General features: G+C 46.2%; 1 protein-coding gene across 1 annotated transcript; it reads left to right on the top strand.

Moving 5' to 3' along the window:
- The first annotated feature begins 357 nt into the window (after positions 1-357).
- Positions 358-1,962, top strand: LOC119325248 (BTB/POZ domain-containing protein At2g24240-like). Its single transcript, XM_037598989.1, has one exon. The coding sequence runs from the start codon at positions 395-397 to the stop codon at positions 1,739-1,741; it is 1,347 nt and encodes a 448-aa protein (XP_037454886.1). The 5' UTR covers positions 358-394; the 3' UTR covers positions 1,742-1,962.
- The last annotated feature ends 10,329 nt before the right edge of the window (positions 1,963-12,291 follow it).

Here is a 12,291-nt window from a genome sequence, read left to right as displayed (position 1 = left end):
TCCACTAGAGTCAGCACCCCGAGGGAATGGGTGCTTGGGACAGAGCTCGGTTCCCCATTCCGCGCGCCGCACTCACGATCACGAGAAGACAGAGCCACCACGCACCCAAAACCCACTCCGTAAACAAATCCCTCGCGCCGCCCAACCACAAGACCACGACACCCGATCCCCAAACCCGAACGCCGATCCTTGTTGCGTCTAAGGAACAGCCGCGCTGACGTCCCGCGCGACCGAATCCTCGCTTCCGTCGCCACCTGAACCCGAGCCCGACCTTTTCTCCGCCCCATAAAAAGACGCCGGGGCCAAACTCTCGACCCGGTCATTCCAACGCCCGCCCCGCCCAACGAAACAAAAGGAGGCACCCCCTGTACGCTACGCCTACGCGCGGCCGACTATGTGCACGCCAGCGGCGGGTGGCCGCGGGCGCGTGCGCTTGAACGTCGGCGGACGGGTGTTCCAGACCACGGCCGCCACGCTCGCCGCCGCGGGGCGGGACACCATGCTCGGCGCCATGCTGGACGCCTCCTGGAACGCCGCGGCCGCGGGCGACGAGGCCGACTACTTCATCGACCGCGACCCGGCCTGCTTCGCGGTGCTGCTCGACCTGCTCCGCACGGGCGGCCTCCACGTGCCGCCCCACATCCCCGACGCCGTGCTCTGCCGCGAGGCGCTCTATTACGGCCTCCTCGACCGCGTCCGCGCCGCGCGCTGGGACGACTTCGACGGCGACCGCCTCCGCCTGGCCGCGTCCGTGCCGGGCCGGGCCGTGGGGGACGGCACGGCCGTCCGCGCGGCGCCCGACGGAGGCTGCTGCGTCGCGCACGGCGGCGCCGTGCGCGTCTACAACTGGATGCTCGAGGAGCGTCGGCCGGTCTACCTCGACCACGCGCCGGTCAACGACGCGGCCTACCTCGACGCCTCCACGCTCCTCGTCGCCGCGCGCGAGCGCCCCGGCAGGCGGGACAGCGGCGTGGCCGCTTTCTCGGTGCTCACCGGCGAGATGCGCCACCGCTTCCGCGTCGCGCACGATCGTCAGGTCAGGTCCTTCACCCCCGGCGCACTGGCCTTCGACCAGGAGTGCAGCATCTTTGCGAGCTGCAAGGGCCGGCTCAAAGAGTATGGCATTGGTGTATGGGACGGCACCACCGGCGAGCAGACGGGTTTCTTCTACGAGCCGCCCGGCTGCGCCCTCGGGGACGCCGATAAGCTCCAGTGGCTGGACGGCACCAAAACGCTCATGGCGGCCACCATGTTTCCGCGGGCGGATTCTTCTTTCATCAGCCTGCTGGATTTCCGGGACAAGAACGTCGTCTGGTCGTGGTGCGACGTCGGCACGCCGGCGTCGCTCGAGGACAAGCACGCGGTCCACGCCATCGCAATGGAGGACGGGAGGTCGATCTGCGTCATCAACCAGTACGATGACCTCGGGTTCCTCGACATCCGGAGCAGCGCCGGCGGTGTGCGCTGGAGATCACGGAGCAAGCTGATGAGCAGGAAGAAGGTGCACGCCGAGGAGACGTGCTATCCCAAGCTCGCCACGCACGCCGGCCAGCTCTTCGCGTCGACGAACGACGCCATCTCGGTATTCACTGGCCCCGACCATGCACTGACCTCAACGCTGCGCGGGAGCGACGGCGGCGCCATCTGCGACTTCTCCATTGGGGGCGACCGTCTTTTCGCCTTGCATAACGAGGAGAATGTGTTCGATGTCTGGGGGACGCCGCCACCGCCGATCATCTGACACTTGTGCGAGGATTAGTCACAACTTTTCTTTTATCAAGAGAAGAGGGGAACATGTAGTGATAGAGGTTTTGACGGAGAAACATGCTGTAGCATTCTCATCATTTTGACATGACCAGAGAAGATTCAACTGTCACTAAGAATATAATTGGTTTGGTGCCAAAAATTGGCATGCCAATGCTTGCGTTGTGCCAAATATTGGCTATAACTTAATTGGTTACCGAGTTGTTTTGCCCATCTCATATAAAGTTGCCAATAATTGGCAAGTCTTGGTATTGTCAATATTTGACGATGCCAAATATTGGCAGCAAACCAATCATACTCTAAACTTGTATTTATATATATGAGTGGAGTGTTGTCATTATCAACAGACACCTTTGTTGTAAATTCTTTGTGACTTCAATGACTACCAAGCAAATATTGACCCTCCATACAATACAAACTGAATGTAGGTCAGATGTACACTCGTGCATGTATTTTTTTTGGATTTATTTTAGGGTTTACGGCGATGTTTGTTCAGTGGGAGTAGATGTTCTCGTTGACTATGAGACGTCTGTAGTGACTACGTCGATCTCAAAATATTATGTCAACTCAGTATTTTAGAGGTGCTTATAGGGATAGTGTGTACGTGCGTGCGCTCATAAGGATGAGTGTATGTCAGCATCTGCAATTGTACCGTGTTAACATAAAAAAAGGCACTTTATATGTGTGCTAGAAAAAAGTATAACAAATAAAACTTTAGGTGAATTTCCTATGTTTGTGGGTTAATGTTTGTGAAGATGTGAGCGCAAGATATCTCTTCACTACTGATGAATAAGTGATTAGGAGATCCCAGGAGGTCATACTAAATCATGGACTCCGATAAATTTCAAACGCTTGAATTTTAAGCATGTCCTCCCGAACGTTTTTCTTTAGTTGTTAAAACACGACAACTTTGTCGCAGATTGTTTTTTGTCAAAAAATTGCCATGTTTGCCAACCTCACGTGAACTAAAGTTGTCATGAAAAACGTTCGGGTTGCTATGCTTAAAATCCAAATATTGAGGATTAATCATTTCCGTAAATCATACTAACTAGAAGGGTTGTCATCGTAGGTGTTGTGAGGGTCTCATAATTTTTGTTTGACGTATGGGGGAGATGAAGCATGTTTCCTTATAATGCCTTATGCTGATGGGTATTTTTGGGCGGTTTGGTTCTGTATTATCTATTCCCTCCGTCCAGAAATACTTGTCGAAAAAATGCATAAAAATGAATGTATCTAGAACTAAAATACATCTAGATACATTCATTCCTCCGACGAGTATTTCCGGACAGAGGGAGTACTAATCAATTGACGAGTGTGAGCACTCGCAAAAAAGAAATTTACGTATGTGAGAAAGTGGCATGGTGGCGTTTCTTTTGTTTTGCCAAGTGATGAAAGGTAGTGCGGGACTGATGTGTTTTTATAGGTTGGTTGCTACCGATTAATTTGAGAATTTTTTTACTCAGTTAAACTTATGAACCAAATTTAAAATTAAACACCTCAATCAATTGAACGAAGGAGCCCAAATTAGGGAACGTAGTGAATTTAAAGATGCCGTGAGCAGATGATATCGTCCGATTTGAAAAAGGAAGAAGTGAACGGCGGGATAAGACTGGATTTGCCTTTGCCCATCTCTGGAAGGAAAACAAATGTGGGGAGAGACATAAAGGTGGGGAGAAAAGCATAATAAACAGGAGATCTTGTTTGGATATCTCTACTGTCCCACTAGTCCATTTAATTTTGTTTGGCTGTCTCCACATGTTTAGTATCACCTGTTTGCTTTTTCTTCGATAATAAAGATGAACTAGCTAGACACATACACAACACAACTTTTTTTTAGGGTAATACACAACACAACTAATCATGTTTTTTTTGATGCAGTCTGACCGTTAGTTAGCAGAACCTAGGACTAGAACTCTGCTGCCACTGACGAAGATCGGCAGCGTACGCTGTTAGAGATGCAAGCTTGCAGTTGGCCGGTGGAGCAGCAGCAGCCGGTGGTTGAGCATTTTGCTTCAGAGTTCCTTTTTCTTGCGTGCTTCAGAGTCGGTACACCCGAGCGGCGTGTACATCTAATGCAAATTCTCATGGCATGCTTTACCTTGAAACGTAAGGCATAGGCCAAGGTGGCATAAAATTAACCTCCTTGTGGTCGTACCTACTGACTGCAAAACTCGTGTCCAGCGTGAGTACGGGTGTATGGAAGTTGTTTGCACACATCAATCTTCGCCGGTTCGCCCCCTCGTCGTACATAGACTAGCTCCCTATGTTTGTTGGGTAAATGAATGGTCGGGGCAAGAGCTGCACATGAAGGAAAAAGTCGGGACACCTCGTGATCCAAGGGAAACCTTGCAAGTAAGCAGTAACGTGTTCAGCACTCTCCGGTGAGTGTGCGGAAGTGGTTTGGAATTCAGGAGGAGCATCTGTGAAGGAGATTTGTTTTTTTAGGAAAGATATGTAGCTTATCATTACAAATTGTTGACCAAGTCATTACAGTATTTTTGCACGAAAACAACTAGTAAATCAAAGGGGAGAGGGTTTTGCCAAAAACACATCCCTTCAGGTCAGCTGGTTTTTGAGAGCTTTGCTAATCCATGTGCAACATGGTTGCTATCTCTACCTATCTTCGTTACCTGTATGGAGCTTCTCCCTTAGAGCATCTACGGCCGGGCTTCCCAGATCTTCCCTATACACCATGGCGGACGGTCCGGTCGGTGGCTGGTAAAAAAAAAACCAGACACGGACGGAGCCTACTGGTCCTATATACCCGGACTAACTAACACCCCTCATATTTAGCCCAAATCTAGGGCCATTATGGTGACGCCCGGGCACATCTGCCACGTCAGACCAGACATGCCGATCCTACCACAAATTGCACCACCCCCTCGACCTTGTTTCTCTCCTCTCTTCTCCCTCGTCTACGCCGACCCGCCCTAGCTCCACCGCCACCCTTGCTCCGCCGCTGTACCGAGCTCGTAGCGCCAACACCGCCAAAACACTACTCCCCTCCATTCTCGCCCGCATGGACACAGTCGTCGGCCCATACCCCGCCTCGGTATGCTCTGACTACTCTCAGACGGCACCTCGCCCTCCATGTGTCGACACACTGTCCGACTAGTTTTTTGTGATTGTTTTGTAGGGAAAATGATGGATTCAGATGGTTTGTCGGACGAGGAGTATGGAACCACAAAGCTTGATGAATTAATTCAAAAGGAGTTCTTTGATTCGTCGGATTCAGACAAATAAACCACGATAATGATGTCATGAGCATCCAACAGGAAATGGACTAGGAGGTCGAGCACATTCTCAACTCCAAGGCTTGATCAAAGGGAGAAGAGTTCTGAACTTGGATAGGGTCTTTGGAGCATGAGTACTCTATTGGGACTACTTTGCTCCTGTCCCAGCTAGCTTTCCCTGATTAATGGTTTTGTCGATGCTTCCGTATCCACAAAGCCATTAATCTTGCATGTATGTTCGCACAAACACACATCACCATGTACCCCCGAAACTGGGGGTGATGCACCACAACTCATGTCGAAGGAGACTCGGCCGAAAGCTCGGTACATAAGCAATCCGGCGGGCGCTTTTGTAGACCCGAAACCCCGCACACCTGGGAGGGACTCCGTCTAGAGACGCAACGGCTATGGGCTACTCTAGGTGTTGGGAAACATAGTAGAAAATGAAAAAATTGCCCTACGGATCAAGGTACTGGATCACTATGAAGAGGCATTAGAGGTTTAGATCGGATCATTACAAACTTTGAGTTGCATCAGAAGAAGAGTTGGTGTAGATCAAACTTGAAGTCCCTTGAATCGTCCACGACGATCCCTCGAACATAACACTGGAAGCACAACCTCTCTGTGGATTGGACGCATACGGATGGCACAATCTAGTAGAGCTTCATCATCCAGAGCTTAGCGTCACCGAAGAACTAGAGGAGAAAGAATAGAACCTCACGGGGCTTCTATATTATGTGGACTAGAGAAAACTAGAACTAGATCTAGTCTAGGTCCAGCTAGACAAGAACTTGAACAGGAAAGAACTAGAGAGAGGGGGGGAGGCAGAGAAACTTGTGTCTCAATAGCTCCCCCCTCATGTACATATAGGTGCAGGGGAGGGGCTGGCTGAGTTGGGAGGGGGAAACCCTCCCTTAACACACCAAGGAGGAGAAGGAGTCCTCCTCTAACTCCTTGTGCCACCCCTTAGCTTATGCAACAAGCTAAGGGGGCGCCACCCCATAATGGGCCCAATAGGCCTATTATTTTCCCCCTATAAGCCTTTAGTATTTCTATTGGGAGGTCCTATGCGCCGCATTCTGCGTCAAATTGCTGGACGTTCGTATAGGGTTGCTCGTTCGCGGGCTTAGTGGCCCCATCTCGCTTGAGAGCATATGAATTTAACCACTTGAGCTAGTGCCTTTCTTGATTACAAAATAGCGTAACACCTTAAGAAACTCAAACGCCGATCCGAATGGTTTCAAAAATTCGAATGCAAAACTTTTTTTCGAAAACAAAACGTGAATGTTTTATCAAACGGGAACATTTTTCAAATTTGTTAAATTTTTTCAGAAAGCTCAAACATTTTTAAACACGCAAATGAATTTTGGAGAAGCGAACCTTTTTTAAAAATAGAACATTTTTAAGCTACCCAAAAAACTGAACAGGAACAATTTTTTGAAAACAGGATTTTTTTTCAAATTCCAAACAAAATTAAACACAAACAACTTTTGCACGGGAACAAATTTTGAATTTACCAAACATTTTTTGAATGAAGGTTTCGGAATTTGTGAACAATTTTTTAAAGCACGAACATCTTTTGAATCTTGAGAACAAATTTTGAAACGGAGAACAAATTTCGAAGCGCGAACAATTTTTTAAAGCACGAACGTTTTTTCAATTTTAAGAACAAATTTTGAAAAGGAGAAAAATTTAAAAAAATCTCGAACAAATTTGGATGCGTGAATTATTTTGAATGCATGAGCAAAAAATTGAAATCCAGTACATTTTCCAAATTTTGAAAGTTTTGAACTTTTTTTTGTAATGAGAACATTTTTTTGAAATCGGAACATTTTTTGAAAACATGAACGTTTTGTAATTTGTGTACAATTTTTTAAAGCACAAACATTTTTTGAAGCTTGAGAACAAATTCGAAGCACGAACAAAATTCTAAAGCATGAAGATTTTTTGAATCTTGAAAACAAATTTTGAAAAATCGCTAACAAATTTGGAAGCGTGATTTTTTTGAATATGTGAAAAAAAATTGTATTCCAGCACATATTCTGAATTTCGAGAGTTTTGAACTTTTTTGTGTAATGAGAACAATTTTTGAATTTTGAGAACATTTTTTTAGAAAGCTGAACATTCTTTTTGGAAACATGAAAAAAACTTGAATATTTTGAAAAAAGTTTGAAAAAAAAGGGAAGTAAAGAAAAATAAATAAAAAACCAAAGAAAGAAAATTTGTTGAAAAGAGAAATTTACTTGAAAAAGAAAACTGAAAGAAAACAAAAAGTAACAAAAAGAAAAGAAAAAAGAACCAGAAAAAGAAGGAAGAAAAAACAGAAGAGTAAAAAAAGAAAAAGAAAAGGAAAAAGAAAAAACCAGTTCAGGAACCTTCTGGATGGTTCCCAAAACCAGTAAAAGAAACCAACAAAGGCATTTTGAAACAAGTAGCTGTCGCGTTATCACCTCAAGCATTTGTATAATTTAAATTATGCGCGTTGTGCTAATCATTCATATGACACCACGAGTCACATTTTTATTGGCTAGGAGGTGTCGTGCGGGCAACTGCTTGAGTAGACGGGAGGCGTGCGAGCAGTCCTCTGCTATGCAAGCTCTCCGGAAAGCGTGCGTGCAGTACGCCGCACAGGCTGAGTGGGGAGCGAGCCTTTTGACCTCCATAACCGCCCGCCTCGCTCCCAACCTCTCCAGTAATGGCTCCTAAGCCATTGTTTAATATAGGCGGCCTTAGTCTTCACCTCCCATTCCCCTCTCATCCGAATCCTATCTGCCAGACCTCCACCTACGCCATGGCGCACAAGGATCATCTGCCACTAGTCTTCCAATTTGGTGAAGTCGAGCCCGAGCCAGAGGAGATAGAAATAAGGAGGAATAGGGCCTCATGGACATGGCCCTGAACGAGCTGGCTGCGACGGATGCTGACGCCAGGCCCCTCGCAACTCCCATCCCCGACGCGTCGGTGATCATCCCCATGGCATTGACGGGCTGGCCGCCGAGCATTATCGCAGCGCTGGAAGCCGTGGGCGTCAGCGAGGTCCCTGCGGACCCGCGCGATCTCGTGTACGTGACGCAAGCTCCCACTTCTTGTGCTCGAGCGCATCCCTGCACCCACCGCGGCGCCGGTCCCTATGCGCTTGCCTGCACCTGTGCCCGTGCGCACTCCTACACCCGCCGCGCCTCCCTCAACATCATGAGACGCCGCCTTCGACCGCTACCTTGCAGCGCCATGAGTCGCCCCCCCTACCCATCGATTCGCGACAAACAACTGTTGGATTTGCAAGTCCAAAACATTTTGGGCTAGCTTGAAGACTTGAACAATAGTGTTCCGGAGGGCGACAACGCCCGCGCCACAAGCCGCCGCCGCAATTAGATTTTTTGTTTAATATTGTATCTCAATCATATGAATGTAAAGTCATAGTGTGACTGAATTAAGTGGTTTTGATCAACTGAGCATTTTTTCTCTGAATATACATACTTAAAAAAAGCATCAATGTTTTTCACTGAATAAAACACTCATCTCAAATGTTTCAATTGAACACCCGTATGCAAAGCGAGAGTTAGGTTCCTTCACCACTAAGCCACCTAGGGAAAGTTTGGTGGCAGGATTTGTGCATCTCTTCATCGCAAATGATTTTGCATGATGACACATGTGCAACCACATACATATAATTTGGCAAGATTTGTTGGGGAACGTAGTAATTTCAAAAAATTTCCTACGTACACGCAAGATCATGGTGATGGCATAGCAACGAGAGGGGAGAGTGTTGTCCACGTACCCTCGTAGACCGTAAGCGGAAGCGTTAGCACAAGCGGTTGATGTAGTCGTACATCTTCACGATCCGACCGATCCAAGTACTGAACGTATGGCACCTCCGAGTTCAGCACACATTCAGCTCGATGACGATCCCCGGGCTCCGATCCAGCAAAGCTTCGGGGATGAGTTCCGTCAGCACGACGGCGTGGTGACGATGATTATGCTCTACCGGCGCAGGGCTTCGCCTAAACTCCGCGACGATATGACCGAGGTGGAATATGGTGGAGGGGGGCACCGCACACGGTTAAGGAACGATTCGTAGATCAACTTGTGTGTCTCATGGGGTGCCCCCTTGCCCCCGTATATAAAGGAGCAAGGGGAAGAGGCGGCCGGCCAGGGAGAGGCGCGCCAAGGGGAGTCCTACTCCCACCGGGAGTAGGACTCCCTCCTTCCTTGTTGGAGTAGGAGAAGGGGGAAAGAGGGGGAGAGGAGGAAGGAAAGAGGGGCTGCACCCCTTGTCCAATTCGGACCAGAGGGGGGCTGCGCGCCTCCTTCCTTTCGGCCTCTCTCCTCAATTCCCGTATGGCCCAATAAGGCCCATATACTCCCCGGCGAATTCCCGTAACTCTCCGGTACTCCGAAAAATACCCGAATCACTCGGAACCTTTCCGAACTCCGAACATAATCGTCCAATATATCGATCTTTACGTCTCGACCATTTCGAGACTCCTCGTCATGTCCCCGATCTCATCCGGGACTCCGAACTCCTTCGGTACATCAAAACTCATAAACTCATAATATAACTGTCATCGAAACCTTAAGCGTGCGGACCCTACGGGTTCGAGAACTATGTAGACATGACCTAGAACTATTCTTGGTCAATAACCAATAGCGGAACCTGGATGCCCATATTGGCTCCTACATATTCTACAAAGATCTTTATCGGTCAAACCGCATAACAACATACTTTGTTCCCTTTGTCATCGGTATGTTACTTGCCCGAGATTCGATCGTTGGTATCCAATACCTAGTTCAATCTCGTTACCGGCAAGTCTCTTTACTCGTTACGTAATGCATCATTCCGTAACTAACTCATTAGCTACATTGCTTGCAAGGCTTATAGTGATGTGCATTACCGAGAGGGCCCAGAGATACCTCTCTGACAATCGGAGTGACAAAACCTAATCTCGAAATACGCCAACCCAACATGTACCTTCGGAGACACCTGTAGTACTCCTTTATAATCACCCAGTTACGTTGTGACGTTTGGTAGCACCCAAAGTGTTCCTCTGGTAAACCGGAGTTGCATAATCTCATAGTTACAGTAACATGTATAAGTCATGAAGAAAGCAATAGCAACATACTAAACGATCAAGTGCTCGGCTAACGGAATGGGTCATGTCAATCACATCATTCTCCTAATGATGTGATGCCGTTAATCAAATGACAACTCTTTTGTCCATGGCTAGGAAACTTAACCATCTTTGATTCACGAGCTAGTCAAGTAGAGGCATACTAGTGACACTATGTTTGTCTATGTATTCACACATGTATTATGTTTCCGGTTAATACAACTCTAGCATGAATAATAAACATTTATCATGGAATAAGGAAATAAATAATAACTTTATTATTGCCTCTAGGGCATATTTCCTTCAGTCTCCCACTTGCACTAGAGTCAATAATCTAGTTCACATCGCTATGTGATTTAACACCAATATTCACATCTGCATGTGATTAATACCCATAGTTCACATCATCATGTGATCAACACCCAAAGGGTTTACTAGAGTCAATAATCTAGTTCACATCGCTATGTGATTAACACCCAAAGGAGTACTAAGGTATGATCATGTTTTGCTCATGAGAGAAGCTTAGTCAACGGGTCTGTCATATTCAGAGCCGTATGTATTTCGAAAATATTCTATGTCCATAATGCTCTGCACGGAGCTACTCTAGCTAATTGCTCCCACTTTCAATATGTATCCAGATTGAGACTTAGAGTCATCTGGATTGGTGTAAAAGCTTGCATCATTGTAACTTTTACGACGGGCTCTTTTATCACCTCCATAATCGAGAAACATCTCCTTAGTCCTCACTAAGGATATTCTTGACCCATGTCCAGTGATCTACTTATTAGATCAAAATTGTATTCCTTTGCCAAACACAGAGCAAGGTATACAATAGGTCTGGTTCACAGCATAGCATACTTTATAGAACCTATGACTGAGGCATAGGGAATGACTTTTCATTCTCTTTCTATTTTCTGCAATGGTCGGGTCTTGAGTCTTACTCAACTTCACACCTTGTAACACAGGCAAGAACTCCTTTCTTTGACTGTTCCATTTTGAACTATTTCAAAAATTTATCAAGGTATGTACTCATTGAAAAATCTTATCAAGCGTCTTGATCTATCTATATAGATCTTGATGCTCAATGTGTAAGCAGCTTCACCGAGGTCTTGCTTTGAAAAACTCTTATTCAAGTATCCTTTCATGCTATCCAGAATTTCCATATCATTTCCAATTAACAATATGTCATCCACATATAATATTAGAAATGCTATAGAGCTCCCACTCACTTTCTTGTAAATACAGGCTTCTTCAAAAGTCTGTATAAAACCATATGCTTTGATCAACTCATCAAAGCGTATATTCCAACTCCGAGATGCTTGCACCAGTCCATTGATGGATTGCTGGAGCTTGCACACTTTGTTAGCATCTTTAGGATTGACAAAAACTTTCTGGTTGCATCATATACAACTCTTCTTTAATAAATCCATTAAGGAATGCAGTTTTGACATCCATTTGCCAGATTTCATAAAATGTGGCAATTGCTAACATGATTCAGACAGACTTAAGCTTCGATACGAGTGAGAAAATCTCATCGTATTCAACACCTTGAACTTGTTGAAAACATTTCACAACAAGTCGAGCTTAGTAGATAGTAACACTACTATCAATGTCCGTCTTCCTCTTGAAGATCCATTTATTTAACATGGCTTGCTGATCATCGAGCAAGTCAATCAAAGTCCATACTTTGTTCTCATACATGGATCATATCTCAGATTTTATGGCCTCAAGCCATTTCGTGGAATCTGGGCTCATCATCGCTTCCTCATAGTTCGTAGGTTCATCATGGTCTAGTAACATGACTTCCAGAACAGGATTATCGTACCACTCTGGTGCGGATCTTACTCTGGAAGACCTACGAGGTTCTATAGTAACTTAATTTGAAGTTTCATGATCATCATCATTAACTTCCTCACTAATTAGTGTAGTAGTCACAGGAACAGATTTCTGTGATGAACTAATTTCCAATAAGGGAGCAGGTACAGTTACCTCATCAAGTTCTACTTTCCTCCCACTCACTTCTTTCAAGAAAAACTCCTTCTCTAGAAAGGATCCATTCTTAGCAACGAATGTTTTGCCTTCGGATCTGTGATAGAAGGTGTACCCAACAGTTTCCTTTGGGTATTCTATGAAGACGCACTTCTCCGATTTGGGTTCGAGCTTATCAGGTTGAAAACCTTTTTCAT

Source organism: Triticum dicoccoides, chromosome 6B (assembly GCF_002162155.2).
Source record: "Triticum dicoccoides isolate Atlit2015 ecotype Zavitan chromosome 6B, WEW_v2.0, whole genome shotgun sequence".
Taxonomy (NCBI): domain Eukaryota; kingdom Viridiplantae; phylum Streptophyta; class Magnoliopsida; order Poales; family Poaceae; genus Triticum; species Triticum dicoccoides.
The sequence above is the reverse complement of the archived record's forward strand: the minus strand, read 5'-3'. Positions and strand labels throughout refer to the sequence as shown.

Coding starts and splice junctions, on each gene's coding strand:
- LOC119325248 (XM_037598989.1), top strand. CDS start 395: ATGTGCACGCCAGCGGCGGGTGGCCGCGGGCGCGTGCGCTTGAACGTC.